The sequence below is a fragment of the Myotis brandtii genome, unplaced genomic scaffold (assembly GCF_000412655.1).
Source record: "Myotis brandtii unplaced genomic scaffold, ASM41265v1 scaffold1326, whole genome shotgun sequence".
Taxonomy (NCBI): domain Eukaryota; kingdom Metazoa; phylum Chordata; class Mammalia; order Chiroptera; family Vespertilionidae; genus Myotis; species Myotis brandtii.
This window is the reverse complement of record NW_005354699.1, coordinates 62530-80545: the sequence shown is the minus strand read 5'-3', so window position 1 is coordinate 80545 and position 18016 is coordinate 62530. Positions and strand designations below refer to the sequence as shown.

Below are 18016 nucleotides of genomic sequence, written 5' to 3'. Positions count from 1 at the left end.
ATGCTAATTAGACCGGACATCCTTCCAGACGAAGCTGCGGCGGCAGGGGCCGAGGCAGAGGCCCCCAGCCACGGCGGTGGTGGGGGCCAAGCCCCTTGCACGAATTTATATAGGCCTCTAGGTCTATATAATGTCTCAGCAAAGTTAAATTTACTAATGTTCAGAACCTATTAGTTGTAAAAGCTTGAGTTCAAATCTGCAAATGTGAAGTATTTAGTACACTTTCTCTTTCTTTTCCTTTGTTCAGATTTAAATGATTATCAACCTATGATCCAACCCTTCATCATTATCATTTCCCTTTTGTATATCATATGTAAAATTGGTTTTCAAAAGCTGCCTTAGTCTGTGCTTATGAAGATATATATACTGAAAGAAAATTGGATGTAAAGATAAATTGCTATGTAAAATGGAATCATTTTTTATCATTTTCTTTTTTGCACGTTTACCTCAATGCTTTTGTATGCTCTTCCAGAATTCAGTTCTGAAATTTACAGGTTAACAACACTACATTAGTATGCTACAATCTATAAATATAAAAGGCTAATATGCAAAGTGTCCCCTCGGGAGTTCGGTCAGGAGACTGGGAGTTCGATCGATCGCTATGATGTATGCTGACCACCAGGGGGTGGCATAGAATGAAGGAAGGCACCGGCCGGCAGCCAGCAGCTGGGGAAGGGAGGCCCCAGTTGGCAGCCAGAAGGGCCCGATTGTCCCTGATCGCCAGCCAGGCCTAGGGACCCTACCCATGCAAAAATTCGTGCACCAGGCCTCTAGTTTACTAATATTCAGTTCATACTCATATATCTTATGGGAAGCTGGCAAAATTAGAAATAGAACTCATCAGATCTTGCTATTTATTCTTTTTGATGCTGCCTATTAATTTTTTTTTTAAATATCAAGAGCACAGACATTGGATGATAATAAACTCCCAGCATCCTATGGTGTATCAACAGGACAGCTTTTCTCAAAATGTCTAGGTTACCTCTGCACAGGGAAAGCCTCTTAGGTGGAAGGTGACTGCCCTGTGATTTCTGGGGAAAAGTACCAACTCTAATTTATGGACACCCAGTCAGTTTGCCCAGGAGAACCTCTTTCACAGAGGACTCTCATCAAATCACCCTCTACTTCTGGTTCTAAATTTTGATCAGCTTTGGTGCAAAATGTAATACAGAAAACCAAATCTAGTTAAAATAGAGGATAAGTCAGCTGATAAACTTTGTTGGTATAATTTATATCACACAATCTGGAAATTAGTGTCTACCTAAATCTTTTAGACCTCCAGGATAATTCACAAATGTTTATAGACTTAGAAACAAAATACACACTACTTTTACTTTTTTGTCATAGGCCCTCACTGCAGCTTTCTTATTTGGGTTTCACCCTCCTCAAATCTCATATTCTTAAAATGTGGAGTTCAAACTGTATACAGTTTAACATGCTGAGCTCAAAAGGTTTGCCATCACTGGTCTAATACAAAGAATAATAAAATGATTATTTTAAGTTCTGTCATTTATGCATGGGTTCAGCAACTGTTTTTTACTTAAGGATAAAAAGATAAATTAAAATTGTAAATGATTATTTTAAAATTGACTATGTCGTAGAATTGGCTTGGGAAAGAATACAATCCTACAAATAGATGATAGTAGCTTTCTTACTAATTTAATTTGTAAGGCTTTCCTAGAATTAGAAAAAGCCTGGCCACTTTAATTTTTCAAAGTCCTTCAGTATAAACACATATTAAAAAATATAGAAGCCATTGAAATAATAAAAATATTTCTTAGCCCTAGCTGGTTTTGCTCAGTGGATAGAGCAATGTCAGGGCCCAGGTTTGATTAGGGTCTAGGACACATGCCCAGGCTGCAGGCCTATCCCCTGAAGGGGGCGCAGGAGGCAGCCTATCAATGATTCTCTCTCATCATTGATGTTTCTATCTCCCTCTCCCTTCCTCTCTCTTAAATCAATAAAAGTATATTTAAAAAAAATATTTCTTAGAGAAGCTGTAATTATAAAATTATTTTTTTTTCTTTTTTGGTGTCACAGTTGATGTTAACTTATAGTAACGTCCAAAGCAAAAAAACACACAAAAGTGTAAGTTTGAGACACCGTTTGTTTCTGTTGAGGCCCACCATCTTTCTTGTTAATGTTTTTCTTAACTTTTTTATTCCTTCCACAATTGGGGGACAGCTAAAGCTTAGCTTTCTAGTTTCCATCAACAGTATGAGTGCACTTACCTTTTGTAGCTCGTATTTGAGCAAGGTACAATGTAAATAAATGAAAAATGAACATGGTACATTTTTTGTTGTTGTTCAAAGCCATCACCTCATGGTTCGGCATACGGTACGAGTTGCGTACCATCCCCAATCATCTTTATACCTTTAGAGCAATTCTGGCTTAATTCAACATTGCACATTTGCATCTGTGTAGCTCAGTGGCTGCCTAGAATGGTGTTGTTTGTTATTGTTGTTTTGTGGGGTTTTTTTGTTTGTTTGTTTTTTTAGGATGGTGCCCCAAATTTAAAGCAAAGTAGACGAACACTCAAAAACATCTAGCCCTCTGTCCAAACCCACTCAGCCATACCCGGTCATTCTCCATATCTTTCTTTTTTCGTCAAAGGCAGTCTTTTTCTTCAGCGGATGACGAGGCGGCCAAAGGATGCGGCTTTTTATGTACAGCCAATTAAAGTCTGAAAGAGAAGGGAAAACATGGGCTGGATCAAAATCCCGGGCAGTCCTCAGGGTTGGAACCATGAATCCTTTGGAGCGATTGTAGCAGCCCGTCTCCATAGCAACCTTCCGCGGCGCCTCTCCGCCTTTAGAGCGCCCGGGCCCGGATGTTATGAGACTCGTGGCTTCCTGCCGTCTCCCCGCGGCGGGCTGCGCTGCTCTTCGGGGGTCGTAGTTCTTCCCTCCGCTGCTGCCCGACGCAAGGCGCGGGGCGAGACTACGAGTCCCAGCATGCACTGCGGCGCTCCGCCGGCCGCCTCCTCTCGGGAGCAGACGCCTGCGAGCAGGTTGTTGTTTTTATTAGAGGCGTCACTGGGCTCGGAGCTGTGACCAACGCCACCGCAACAGCCGGCACTTTGGGGTGGAGGTGGCGCTGCCCCCTCAGGTACGGCCCGGGGTGGGTTTGGGCCCCAGGAGAGGAGTCGCGGCCACCTGTCGGGGCCCTGGCTAGCACCCGCGGCTCATACGCCTGGCGGAGGCATTCGCGCGGTCTCCTCTGAGGCTGAGCTCGGAGTTCGACTCCTGCCGCCTGGTGCGTGTAGCCGCACCGGTGGCCTCGGAACCGGAGTCTGCAAAGAGCCGGTGTCGGTTCCTGAGGCGTCGGGTCTGGTGGTCCTGCAGCCTCCGACTGCCACGTGCAGACCCCAGCGCTGCGCCCAAGGTGCGGGGGAAGCGTGCGGCTCGGGGACCCTCCTTCCTCCCCTGGGCTGGCTTGGGTGAGAATCCATATGGTGAGATGTTACGTGCGTCACCCTGCCGGGTTTTCAGCCGGCCCATCTTTTTTTGGTGACGTTTGAGCCCCGTGATGCCAGGAATAGAAAAATTAAATATTAAATAGTGCAGGTGAGATTTCTGCTTGTACACCAGGCGCTCCATATCCGTGTCCTCCTCAGCGGCCCCCTTTAGCGTCGGCCTTCTAATCGAGAAATCTGCTGGATTAGCTCTCCATAGAGTGCCTCGCAAACCTTACATGCTTCCCTTGTTTGATGAATCCAACTCTGCCAGTGGGAGTGCCAGTTTTAACGAACTCAGTCCATTAAGGTACTTTGTTGCGGGGATGAAATTTACACTGCTTTACTCTAGCTTTATTGAAAAAACGGAATGGAGTTTTCTTGTAGCTAGAACAGGTATTACGAATTTTAGGAGACTTGCATTTTCCAGTAAGGTCGCATCCTTTGGATAGTGCTTGAAATGTCACTATTAGCCCATCATATCCTTTGGCTTAAGGTTTTAATATTATTAGGCTCCAAATTTTCGGTGATATTTATCACACCATCCTAGTGTGAATGGTTTATTCTTTCCTGAGCTCTGAGCCTAAAAGGGAAGGGAAAGAGAAAGTGTGTGGGTGGGGTGGGGTGGGGGAGGGTGTAGGTATTTTTTATTTTTAAATTAATTTATTACCTATTATAACTTGAAGTTAACAGAATTCTAATTCTTTTTTTAAAAAAATAGGTTTTTATTGAAACATCAGTGATGAGAAAGAATCATTGATCCGCTATCTCCTGCACACCCCCTACTGGGGCTCGAGCCTGCAACCCTGGCATGTGCACAGATTGGCATCTAACCATGACCTCCTTGTTCATGGATGAGGCCATTCTCAACCAGTGAGCCACATTGGCCCGGAAGGGGGGTATTCTTTTAAAACATAAATTTAACCCTTTACCTACGGATGGGATTCGAATTAAAGAAGCTGTTAAAATCATTCTTAAATGTGCGAAATAGTAATTTTTAAGTAAAATAGGTTAGAGAATAGTGTGATTCTAATTTTGTAAACTACATAGAATGTAGAGTAATTATATGCCTTTGAAATGTCAATGTAAGAAACGTTTAAACCTGTAGAGTTTTTATGAGTTTATTTGAGCCAAATTGAGACAGTTGCTGGGAAGCAAAATCTCAGTGGATTGAGAAAATGCTCCAGAGAATAGCAGCTTTGCACCTTACTTTATACATTCTAATCAAAGAGGAGGAATAAGGATTACATGAAATCCATTGATAATAGAGTATTAGGAAAGTGGAAGAAAGCAAAGCAGGGAAATCTCTGGGATTAGATAAAGAGTAAAATAAATAGACACATACTTTTACATTTGTGGATATAGGATAATTAGCAGTTAACAACACGGTAACAATAACAATGAGGGTTTTTGGGGTCTCTGCTCTGATGCAGTGAGGGGTCTGGTAAAAGGAAATTAGCCAGAAATTGCAAAGGTATGTTATGACCAAAGACCTCCCCTGAACTTGTCAGGTTTAATATGTGGTCCCTTTTTGGTCCACAGAAATAAGACTGAAAGGATAGTTTTAATTATAAAAGTGAAATTACAAATAACTTTTTATTTTTATTTTAAAATATATTTTTATTGATTTCAGAGAGAAAGAATTGATTTTATTGATTTCAGAGAGAGAAACATCAATGATGAGAGAGAATCATTGATCAGCTGCCTCCTGCATGCCTCACAGTAGAGATGGAGTCTGCAACCCCGGCATGTGCCCTGACAAGGAATTAAACCATGACCCTGGTTCATAGATCAGTGCTCAACTACTGAGCCATGCTGGTCTGGCACAAATAATTTTTTCTTTATACTTTCTGGTATTTCCCAAATTTTCTATAGAAAAAAAACTTAATTTAAAAATGGAGATAGGTGTAGCAATTCTAGTTATAAAGACTTTTTAAACATTACTTAAAAAAGCAAATAAGTAACAATGAAAAATGTAACTCTTGAAAGGGACAAGAGTTCATTAGTTGGACTAGAAAGGTAAAAAAAAAAAAAAACAACCATGACAATAATTCTTAGTATTTGTACATCTCATCTGATTTTGCTCTGTTTTCTTTTCACTTAATACAGTAAAATCAAAGAAAAATGTGCTAAGCCTTTCTTCAATTAAGGCAGTGAAATCTTGATTATTTTAATAAATCCATCAGGTGATAAAATATGGAGATATTAATCTGAAAATATATCCAGATCTGGATATAACAAATCTATCATTTGTTATTTTGTAAGCACTTGACAGTGGAAATGTTAAACAATTATTATAAAATGGGAATTTTAAATTTGTTTTCATTGAATCACTTTGAGTACTATGTTTGATATTTTGAATTTATGTTAATTTTTGTTTCCTATTATGGGTATGTTAGATATGGTAGGTAAGTAGCATATTATTAAGCCTACATTTTGTTGTGTTTTTTTTTTTTACATACAGGAAGGGCCATATTGTTCTGTAGGAACAGCTGATGTATTTTTGTAATTATCAGCCTTGAAAAATTGGGGTTTACCTTTTTGCCATTTTACTGTGTTGGCTCAATATCTTAATAGATACATGGGTCCATTTACAGGACATAAGAAGCATGTATAGTTAACATGTTTGATTTATGAACTGTTCACAAGTATTGTGGTTCAGGTTGTATAATTGTATTCTTATCCAAGTTAAATAAGATTTCTAAAAATTAAGTGAACTGCTAAGATCATAGAAGTAGCAGTTTCTGAGCATGTAAAGAATGTGGACACAGCAGCAAGGCCTGTAAGCCCAGGGTGTTTTAAAACAGAAAATGCAGACTCATCTAACACTGCGGAACTACTAGAGGCTGGATTGTTTTTGTGTTGGTGTGTGGTTAAGGTGAGGAAGTTGCCAATTGTAAGTGATAATTTACATTTTCAAGAATTGTCTTCCTGGCAGTTATGCAATTTTGACTAGATTAAAACAGCTAAAAAATATAAGTCAGCTTCAAAGATCATGTCCAATAAACTTGAAAAAAAAATCTCAAATTGAGTTCTAAAATGAAATTTAGCTCTGTAATATGGGGAGGATTACAGCTAACTGATGAATTTTTATTTTAAGGGCATTTAATGTGTGGAAACCTGTTTAAAGGTCTGTAGAGTTTTCTGAAGGAAGTATTAGGAAATGAGTTAAGTAAGTAAAAGAATTTCCTCTGTCATCCCGAGAAGTCAAAATCTAATTTTTTATTAGTACTTGTCTATAAATTACTATCCTGAAACCTTACTTCTGGTTCATATTGCCAGTGCGATGGAATGTAAAAAAAATTGGATTGGGAGTCAGATGTTTAATTATGTTTTGCGAGTACTACAATGTTATGGGTCCCTGTTGTTTCTATTTGTGTTGTAAATAATAGCCAATTGCTTTACTTCATGGGGTATTGGTGAAGATCAATCCGATATGAAAATGCTACCACTTTGTAAGAGTGACTCATGCGAAGTATTATTGGCCTGCTAGCATTTACATAAAACATACATATTTGAAGTGTGATAACTCAATGTAATATATACTTTTTTGACTGGGAAGTTTGGAGAAAAGTCAAAGGTGATCTTTATTTGATATTTCTGGTAGAGCTGTTTGGCTTTTTTTTTTTTTTTTGGATTGAAGGAAACCTGGCTCCTCTCCTGATTGTGACTTTGCATTCTGCTGCCTTAAAGGTCCTGAAACTGAAGTGTGCTTTTATGGTTGTGCTTTTAATTTTGGTTTTGATTTGTTTTAATCGCACATCTAAAGTATAAGGAAGATAAGTCTAACTTAACAGAAGAAAGTAGATGTTGTTTTTAATATTTTAAAATAGCACTTTAAGTTGAACTGGTCCTCTGAGAGAGATAAATTGTATGTGTAAGCACTGGTCTTTCAGTGCAAGAAATAGTTTAGGCCCTAGCCGGTTTGGCCCAGTGGATAGAGGGTGGGCCCAGAGGACTAAAGGGTCCCAGGTCCCATTCTAGTAAAGGGCACATGTACCTTGGTTGCAGACTCTGGTGGAGGGCGCGTCTGGGAGGCAACCAGTCAACGTCTCTCTCTTACATCCGTGTTTCTCCCTCTGTGTCTCTCCCCCTCCATTCCACTCTCTAAAACTCAATGGAAAAATATCTTTAGGTGAGGATTAAAAAAGAAAATTAATAGTTTAGAACTTAGATGCCTCCTTCTGGGGAAGTCAGCTTTGCCTCTTAGAGCAAGGTTCACATATTGTATACAAGCATAAGGTCTTTTAGAAACTTGTCAATAAATTCTGAGGACTTAAGAGAATAAATATAAGTAAATAGAGTAAAAGCAAAAAAATAGGTTATTTATTATGGGTTGGTAAAACTGCTTACTTGATTAGTTGATAATGCAAATAACATCTTTACTAACATTTTTATCTAATGCTACTACTAGAAAGCAACAACGAATATATATTTAATTATTCTGTAATAAGGTGTACAAACTGAAAAAATTGAAACAATAAAAATTTATAAAATTCCTTTGTTTTCCATCTTTTCATCTTTTTTCTCAAATGAAAAAGCTGAAGACAATTGTAAAAAAAAAAATTAGGACAGGTAATCCTTTTGTGAAAAGTATGTTTAAAATAAACAAAAATATAGCTTATGTGGCACTCTCCCTCTGGAGAACAGGCCCGTGCCTCTCCCTTTCCCTTCTCCCTCCCCTTCCCTGCAAAAAAAAAAAAAAAAAAAAAAAGGTTGAGGTGATGAATATATATATTTTAACAAGTGGAAACAGATTACTTTTTAAGAAATTGAGAATAGAAGAAAACAAAGAGTCAGGACCCAAAAGTCTTACTTATCCCTAATAGGGAAAAAGGGCCCCCACCAGGGGCTCTGGTGTCCAAATAAGGGCAGTATGGACCTGACTGAGTTTATGTATTTGTTGGCTCTTTCAGGTTTGTCCAAAATTAAGATATGACAATCCAGAAATTAAGGATTTTTCTCAGAAAGAATACCTTGTGAAAGGAATATTTCCATACTAACAGGTATCTTAATTTTCCCATAGCCTTTTGGATTCGTATTGTTTATTCACTTTATTTCAAACTTTTTATCAAAGGTGTGGCTTCTTTTAGATTGAGGCAAAAGGGGATACTTTTATCTTCAAATATGGCAATAGTTGCTTTTGTTTCCCAATTTGAGGGATGTTGCATCATAGAAGGAAATTTGTGAAGAAATTGTATTTTGACTCACTTCTTGCAGAGTTTATTTTCTAGATCAAAAGGTTTATCTGTTGTATGTAACAGTATCCTGGGCATGAATAAAATGAAATTACTGCTCCTGTTTAAGATTTTTTTCCAGATGCCTATCTTTTGTGATAGATTTCAGTGTTTTAAATGGTATGCCACTCCATTAGAAGTAGGAGAGCAGTTAGGCATCAATCAGGCTGGCAGGGGAGTGGTTAGGGGGTGATCAGGCTGGCAGGCAGAAGTGGTTAGGGGCATTTAGGCAGGCATGCAGGCAAGCAGTTAGGAGCCAACAGTCCCGGATTGTGAGAGGGATGTCCGACTATTGGAGAAGGCCCGATCCTACAGGCCTAAACCAGCAGTCGGACATCCCCCAAGGGATCCCAGATTGGAGAGGGTGCAGGCTGGGCTGAAGGACACCCCCCACTCCATGCACGAATTTCGTGCACCGGGCCTCTAGTGTCTTAATATGATTCTCTTGAAGAAACTGATCACCTGGAAGATGATTGGATTTGTATCATTCACTGTACATAAAATTGGGTTTGTCTTTTCATTTTTAAAAATGTTTATAAAAAATATATTTTTAAAAAATGTTTATTTTTGCCCTGACAGTATAGTTCAATTGGTTATGGCATCATCCCCATATGCCAAGGGGGTTCGATTCCCCTGTCAGGGCACATGAAAGACTCAACCAATGAATGCATAAATAAGTGGAACAACAAAGCAATGTTTCTCTCTCTAAAAAAATCAATAAATAGCCCTAACTGGTTTGGCTCAGTGGATAGAGTGTCAGCCCTTGAACTGGAGGGTCTTGGGTTTGATTCTGGTCAAGGGCACGTACTGGCCAGGCAGAAAAGACATTTAAAGTTTTTCATTAGTTGGGATGTTGAATCTTCTTCCTTTTCTCAAATGAAGTCCAGTTTAGAGTAGACATTTTCATATCCTTTTGGGGAGATAAATGTTTCAGAACCTTTGAAAACCATTATAGAAATAGGTTCTTGAAAGCTATCTAGACTGACTCTCATCTTTGATCACATTTATAGTGCACAGCACTTCTGGGACCTTTGCTGTCAGCCCATTGGTTGTCTTTTGTCGGAATTATAGACCTATGGGAGAATAATGCCCCTATTATTCCTCATCATGTCTAATTCTAGAAGATAGAGTGGTGGAAACCTTACCTTTTCCATAGTAAAATGTAGCTACCCAGGAATGATGAAGGGCACCATCATGTCAGGTAACATTCACTTAGGTTATACTTTATAGGTAGAATTAATATTGTTGCTGTATTGTTAGTTTTGACAACTACCACCTAAATTGTTTTAAAATTACATCTTTGGCCCATCACTGTCTCCTAAATTCAACCTACTTGTTGTTTACACTTGGATGTGATAATAGCTGTCTCAGATTTAACATGGCCCAAACTGATTTACCAATTTTCCTTTTATAACTTACTGCTTTTGAAGTCTTCCTGTCTCAATTCTTGTATTTGTTTAGGCCAAGAGTCATTCCTCTTACCCATTTTTAAGTACATCAGGAAGCACTGTTGACTCTATACCTTTCAAAATATATATATAATATGTCCACTGTCTTCACTGCTGCCACCCTGTTCCAAACTACCATCATCTCATCTAAATTATTGTAGTAGTTTTGCAAATGTCTTCCTGCCTCTGTCTTTGCCCTTCCATAGTATTGTCTCAGAAGGCAGCCAGAGTGAGCTTTCTATTCCTTTCCTCAAAATCTTCTGTGACTTTTTGTTTCAGTAAAAAGCTAAGGTCTTGGGATCTGTAATTATTATTTGTAAAGCCCTTAAATGCAGAAGGGTTTATGTATTTACTTATGGTCAAAATAATGGGAGAGGAACCTCAGAATTCCTCCAGAATTTTGAGTTCCTTGAGGAACAATTTAGGTCACATCACTCAAGAAATCTGTTTACCGTAATTGAGTGCCTAATATGTGTCAAGCACTGTGCTGTTTGGGGAATATATAATAGGCAGATAAATAAGCAATTACAGCCCAACATTCTATTTTTAGTAGATTAGGGAAACTGCTGGAGTCTTTGGGACTGAAATCAGGGGATGGTTCACAAAGAAGTGATGTATTAGCTGAGATAGGAAGCAATAGGCGCACAGTATTTGGGTTGAGATAAGGGGTGGGGAGTATGCAAAATCTCCAGAGTTAACTGAAAGCCAAATATTTTAGGGGAGTTGAAAAGTCTGAGGGGGAAAAGGGATTTGCTGGAGAGAAGACAAGATGCTAGAGATAAAAACTAAAAGATACTCCAAGCCTTTGGGCATTATCTTGAAGACTGTACTTGAAAGCTTAACTTTAAAATACCTTAAGTGTCTATACTAATAAAAGGGTAATATGCTAATTAGACCAGATGTCTTCCCGACATCCTTCCTGACAAAGTCAGGCCCAGGCGAAGCCACCCGTGGTCCTGGGGGAAGCCAGCCCAGGTCTCAGGTGCCTGTAGCCAGCCAGAGGGAGGGAAGCCTGGGTCCCGGGTGCAGGGGCCAAGGCAGAGGCAGTTAGGGGCGATTCGGCTGGCCGGGGAGCAGTTAGGGGCGATCAGGCTGGCAGGGGAGCAGTTAGGGGCGATCAGGCAAGCAGGCAGAGGGGTTGGAGCAATCAGGCAGGCAGGCAGGCAAGCAGTTAGGAGCCAGCAGTCCCAGATTGTGAGAGGGATCCCCTGCAGGATCGGGCCTAAACCATCAGTCAGCCATCCCCTGAGGGATCCCGGATTGGAGAGGGTGCAGGCCAGGCTGAGGGAACTGCCCACCCCCCCATGCATGAATTTCATGCACCGGGCCTCTAGTATATATATAAAAGCCAAGCAACCAGAACACCAGAATGACCGGTTGCTATGGGGGGGGGCGGCCCCTCCCCCCAGCCAGCCCCGCCCTGATTGGCCCCCATGGGGGGGCCAGCTGGACCCCACCTGTGCACGAATTCATGCACTGGGCCTCTAGTGTGTGTGTGTGTGTGTGTGTGTGTGTGTGTGTGTATATTTGTATTGCTTTTAGAGAGGAAGTGAGAGAGGGGAGATAGAAACATCAATATTGAGAGAAAATAATTGATTGGCTGCCTCCTGCATGCCCCACACTGGGGATCAAACCCACAATCCAGGCATGTACCCTGACTGGGAATCGAACAGTGATCTCCTGGTTCATAAGTTGACCCTCAACCACTGAGCCTTGCTGGCTGGGCAAAAGCTTAACATTTTTTAAAAATATATTTTTATTGATTTCAGAGAGGAAGGGAGAGGGAGAGAGAGATAGAAACAATGATGAGAGAGAATCATTGATCAGCTGCCTCCTGCATGCCCCCCTCTGGGGTTTGAGCCCGCAACCCAGGCATGTGCCCTTGACCAGAATCGAACCCGGGACCTTTCAGTCCACAGGCCGACACTCTATCCACTGAGCCAAACCAGCTTGGGCTAAAAGCTTAACATTTTTAAGGAATGATGTGAGATTATCATTTTAGGAAGATCACTTACAATGGCAGTTTGCAGAGCCAGTGCCTCTAGGGTGGGGTTCAGAAAGTTACTTTTTAAGTTTTGCTTTAATTGCAGCACATCCAACTTTTTGAGAGCAGCTGAATTAAAATGGTTCTATAGTATGACAGAATTTTGTTTATCCAAACTGTTACTTTGGTGTTATGGCCTGTAAGAATCTTTTTCTTATTTGGGCTAGATGTCAATCTTGTCCTTCCTCCAAGACTTTAAACAAAGAATCAAATTGGGGCTTGATTAAATTGGGCTCTTTGATTTGAGAAATTCAAATATGATAAAGCTGTCCCAATTTAGCAATTTGTATTTAACTTTCTTTTGAAATGTTGTTTTTGTTTATTTCATCTGAGCTATTATTTTGTTACAAAGCAAAAGCTAGGAACTACCTGTTTAAAAGAACTGTTTAAATGGAAATTACTTAGAGAAGGGCACAGGATATACCCATATTAAATATTTCTGATTGGGCCTGGCAACTCAGAAATTTTGGAAGGTTATTAAGAAAATAAAGCATCTAAGTCTTAGGGGTGAGTTATGGAGGAACAGTGAGAATATAGACTACTAGAAGAGGTTAGAAGATGGGGTATGCAAAGGGAAGGAGAGAAGCTTTCATATGGTGAAGAGTGCTCTAGGCATCAGCCACTTTTATGTATGTCAAAGTCATATCTACTTTTTGTTCCATAGAGAAGGTTTTTCCAGTTACCCACTCACTTTACCAGAAACCTGCACTTACTATAGTTGGCTATTTAATTCTCTTAAAAAAAAATCTTTCCCATCTTCTCAAATTTCTCCTAACTCTTCCCTTTCTCTTTTAACCCCTCTTTTGTCAATACTGGTTAAATTTACATGCTCACTTTTATCATGGAATATTGCACTGATGCCTTGCATCCCATAGGTCTAGGTGCCCTTTAGTTGCTTCCCCATCCTAATATGTGCCTTTTAAAAGATTCATATCTGTTCTTATAATACTCCATTCATACTCGAATAATTGACTTTCTTAAAACTTTTATATTCTTTAACTTTCTCTGCCTTTACTTTTTTTTAAGCCCGATGAGGGCTGAGACTTATAGTAGTCTGTCTTGTTCTCTTATTTCCAGAGCCAAGAACAGAGCCTTGTATGCACTTGGTGCTCAATAACTAAAGGGCTGTAAGACTTCAGGAATTTTAACAGGCTGATGCTTTTTAAAAATCCGTTATAGATATATAATTTATACTTTATATATTACATATAATTTTACATAATTATAATATTGTATTCTTTCCTCACTGATACAACACAGTCAAAAATCCCATGATAAATGAATTTCTTTAGGTTTCCCTGGTCTTTTCAGCCAGTGTTGTTGTTTTTTGTTTTAATCATTTGTTCTATTTCTTCTTAAGAAGGTAGAAAAAGCAATGATATGACTCATGTTGGTTTGTTTCTTTCAAGTGTTTCATATTAGTCTCATGACTGTGTATGGTTTGGTTGTTAGAATAAGCATAGTTTAGGCAGGATCTGTAACAGTTCCCTGGAGCTATTGTGGAGGAGCTTATGTAATAAATACATAATTGTGAACTTGTTAAAAAGATACATTATTTACTTACTTGTCCAACATGACTCCTTTCAGCCTACCTGGTAAGTAAATATTTAGCCAGTCATTGATTTGCAACCAGTGTACAGTTTAATGCTCCTATAGAAATTAAATACACAGCCCTGGCTGGATAGCTCAGTTAGCTAGAATGTTGTCCCGCCTATAAGCCAAGATTGCAGGTTTAATCCATTGTCAGGGCACATACAAGAATCAATCAATGAATGCATACGTAAGTGGAACAACAAATCAATGTCTGTCTCTTTCTTCCTCTTTCCCTCTTTCCTTTCCTCCCTCCCTCCTTCCTTCCCTCCCTCCCTCTCTCCTCTCATCTCTCTAAAATCAAATATTTTAAAAAGAAATAAAATACACCATTAAAAATAATGTTAAAGTTACTAAGAGGTAATATTTTCAACTGATGATCCTCATCTATATATATATATAAAAGGCTAATATATAAGTGTCCAACTGTCCAACCAGTTGCTATGACGTGCACTGATCTGGCTCACCTGGAAGATGCTGTGCAGGTGCAGGGCGGGCTCCTCGCAGGAGCCTGGCAACCTGAGCACGGTGGGTTCCCCAGCGCGTGAGCCCTGGCGTCCCAGGGGAGGGTAGCAGGGGGAGTGAGAGTGAGCTCAGGGGACACCCCGCATTCTCACTGCACCTTCGTCCCTGTCACCCCCAGGTAGCCGGCTAGAGGTGGCAGCCTCCCTGCCTGGGTGCCACAGGAGGTTGGTCGCCGCCACCCACCCCCAGTTCCCCATCCCAGCCTTGGGGCCTGGCCCTGATTGGGCGATCAGGGCCTGCCAGCAACGCTGCTGGTTGCCGTCTGCAGGACGATCAGTCGGGGCTGCCCCCCCCCCAGCCCCCCACCGCTGTGGCCTGCTCACCTGCTCCACCATCCCGCTGCAGTCTTGCTCTTTCGCCAGGACCCATTGGGGCCAGCAGTGCCTCCACTGCTGCCCACTGCCAGCGCTGTGTCGCCTACGCCCACCATGTTCCCCGCCGCCCCCTGGTGATCAGTGCACGTCATAGCGAGCATTCGAACTCCCTGTCGAACTCCTGGTCGAACAGTTTGCATATTAGACTTTTATTATCTTACCTAATAATAGACAAACATGTAAATTGACCGTACCTTCACTACGCTAACCAGCCAATCAGGAGAGTATGCAAATTAACCTAACAGATGACGGTTAATTTGCATATGTAGGCTCCAAGCGGTGGAGTGAAGCCGGGCAGCCCCGGGGCTGGAGCAGTGAAGCCAGACGGCCCCAGGGCCAGTTCCGGCCGGAGCCCTGCCAGAGCGAAGCCCTGGGTCCCGGGTGCCAGAGGCAAACCGGTGCCAGCAGCCAAGGGAAGGGAAGGCCTGTTGCACGAATCTCTTCATGCAACAGGCCTCTAGTATAGGATATAAAGCTCTCACTAGTGCCAATCGCATGCGTGTGTTTCAATCTGTCATTGTTGATTGTGAATTTGGTAGACACTTGTAGTATAGAGAAAGGGTGAATAGCGATATTAAAACATTTCTTCTAATTAATTTCCTTTCAGTGTGCATGAATTCATGCACTGGGCATGAGTCATAAAGTAATACTTAAAAACTTTTGATAGTGAGATTTTAAAATTATTTTATTTTAAAATATTTTTTAATCCCCCCTCCCTTTGGCAACCATCAACTTGTTCTCTATGTGTCTGTTTCTGTTTTGTTTAGTCATTTGTTTTATTTTTTTGGATTCCACATATAAGTGAAATATAGTATTTGTCTTTCTCTGCCTGACTTATTTCACTTAGCATAATACCCTCTAAGCCCATCCATGTTCATCCATGTCAGAAATGGCATGATTTCATTCCTTTTTTGGCCAGATAACATTCTGTTGTATATATGTTCCACATTGTCTTGATCCAGTTGTCTATGGATGGATACTTAAGGTTGCTTCCACGTCTTTGCTATTGTATAAGGGTTCATATGTCTTTTCAAATTAGTGTTTTTGTTTTCTTAGGGTAAATATCTGGAAGTGGTATTGCTGGTTCTTAAAGCAGCTCTATTTTTAATTTTTTTGAGGAACCTCCATATTTTCCATAGTGATCAGTGCACGTCATAGCGAGCATTCGAACTCCCTGTCGAACTCCTGGTCGAACAATTTGCATATTGGACTTTTATTATCTTACCTAGTAATTGACAAAATAGCCCTAGCTGGTTTGGCTCAGTGGATAGAGCGTCAGCCTGTGGACTGAAAGGTCCCAGGTTCGATTCCGGTCAAGGGCATATACCTTGGTTGTGGGCACATCCCCAGTAGGGGGTGTGCAGGAGGCAGCTGATCGATGTTTCTCTCTCATCGATGTTTCTAACTCTCTATCCCTCTCCCTTCCTCTCTGTAAAAAAAAATCAACAAAATAAAAATTAAAAAAAAAAAGAAAAAAAAATAATAGACAAAATAGTGGCTGTACATATTTACAGTCCCACCTATAGCATAGGAGTGTTCCCTTTTTTCTACATCCTTGGCAGCACATGTTATTTGTTGATTTTTTGATGATAGACATTCTGACAGTTGTGAGGTGCTGCCTTTGCTTTTGTTCGGTAATGCTTTTCCGTTCTCTTAAGAAATTCTTCCAGTGTTATATTTTCTTTATAAGTGAGGAACCAGAATTTATTTTTGTGTGATTTATCTCAACAGTAATTTCAGTTTAAAAACCTCCCTAGCATGTCTGAAAAACAATGTGACTCATTTATAAAACCTTCTTTGACCTTTCTTCTTTACTCATGCAAAATTAATTGCCCAGTTTTTGTATAGTCCCATATGTCAGCCCATAATTTTCAAGTGTTGTTAAATAATTCAAACACTAGTAGTAACATATCAAAAAGTTTTTTAAAAACTCATATAAACTAGTTCAATGAGAAAATGGGATTTATATAGTCAATTTAATAAGGAATGCTAAACCCAGCTTGTGTGGCTCAGATAGTTGAGCGTCATCCTCTATACAGTGGGGCCTTGACTTATGAGTTTAATTCGTTCTGTGATGGAGCTCGTAACTCAAATTACTCGTATGTCAAATCAACAGTGAACGAGTGAGACACGTGATGCTGGGTTGATGTTGTGGCGTTCACTGTGACGTTCGCTGTGCCAACTAGCGGTGGGGTATCTGAAGCTGGCTCGTAACCTGAATTTTAGCTCGCAACTCAAAGCAAAAAATCGGCCGAGAGACAGCTCGTATCTCGAAAAACTCGTTAGTCGGGACACTTGTAAGTCAAGGCCCCACTGTACCAGGAGGTCACTCACTGGTTTGATTCCAGGTCAGGACACCCAGGTTGTAGCTCAGTCCCCAGTAGGGGCATGCAGGAGGCAGCCAATTGATGTTTCTCTCTCACAAATGTTTCTATTTCTCTTTCCCTTTTCCTTCCTCTCTCTGAAGTCAATAAAAATGTATTTTTCTAAAGGAATGCTGAAATAGAATTGCTAAAATATGAAATTGGTTTATCCTGTAGGGTCTCAGACTGTAGTCTTTGGAATAATCATCTCTACTGGGCAGAAAAAAATTCGCTGTAATATTTTTTTATAAGTTTACCATTAAATTTGTAAACTGTCCAGCTCCTAATCAGTTGTAAATAGGAAATCAAACAATCAGATGACCTCAAATGAACTTATTAGAAAATGCTCTAGCATGACCTTAAAAGCAACATAATTTTATTTTAGATTGAGAACTTTATCTAAAACATGCTAATATTTATACTGTAGTAACCAACCACCCCTTTGCATCTTCTCTTTTAAAATATTAATTTATAAATTACTAGAATCATTAATGGAAGTTTCAGATATATTTTTTGCTCTGTTCTTATTTGACTATCAGTTCCATATTAAATTTTCTGCAGTAGAGTTCTATTAGAATACTAACCATCAGCTTGGATCTAATGTGTTCTCAGTATCTATCCTATCTAATAATAGACAAACATGGTAATTAACCGTACCTCCGACACGCTTCCCATTGGCTAATCAGGGCGATATGCAAATTAACTGCCAACCAAGATGGCGGCCAGCAGCCAGGCAGCTGAAGCGAACAGGAGGCTTGCTTCCTCCAGTGATGGAGGAAGCCAAGGTTCCCCGCCTGCCGCTGCCGGCCTCTGAGCTGCACTCTAAGAAACAATGTTGCAATTATAGAAGCTAAACAAACCCCAGAAACCTGCTTTCAGCCAGCCGGGCCTCAGAGCTGGAGCTGCAACAGTGTTTCAATTATAGAAGCCAAACAAACCCAGATACCTGCTTTCAGCAGCCGAGGTCTCAGAGCTGGAGCC

General features: G+C 40.4%; 2 protein-coding genes across 7 annotated transcripts in view; one reads left to right on the top strand and one right to left on the bottom strand.

Moving 5' to 3' along the window:
- LOC102239765 (chromosome unknown open reading frame, human C15orf65) overlaps positions 1-2852 on the bottom strand; it is a 7382-nt gene extending 4530 nt beyond the window's left edge. The window contains exon 1 of the mRNA XM_005860198.2: positions 2578-2852. Coding sequence (XP_005860260.2) covers positions 2578-2592 — 15 coding nt within the window. The 5' untranslated portion in view covers positions 2593-2852. The remainder of the gene's footprint in view (positions 1-2577) is intronic.
- CCPG1 (cell cycle progression 1) overlaps positions 2853-18016 on the top strand; it is a 44319-nt gene continuing 29155 nt past the window's right edge. For 3 of the 6 annotated variants that reach the window (XM_014534744.1, XM_014534741.1, XM_005860195.2), the window contains exon 1: positions 3002-3108. The gene's annotated coding sequence lies outside the window, so the exon portion shown is untranslated. Of the gene's footprint in view, positions 3109-3131; positions 3385-3447; positions 3765-18016 lie in introns of those variants that run through there. The other 3 variants (XM_005860196.2, XM_014534742.1, XM_014534743.1) reach the window with 3 other exon arrangements.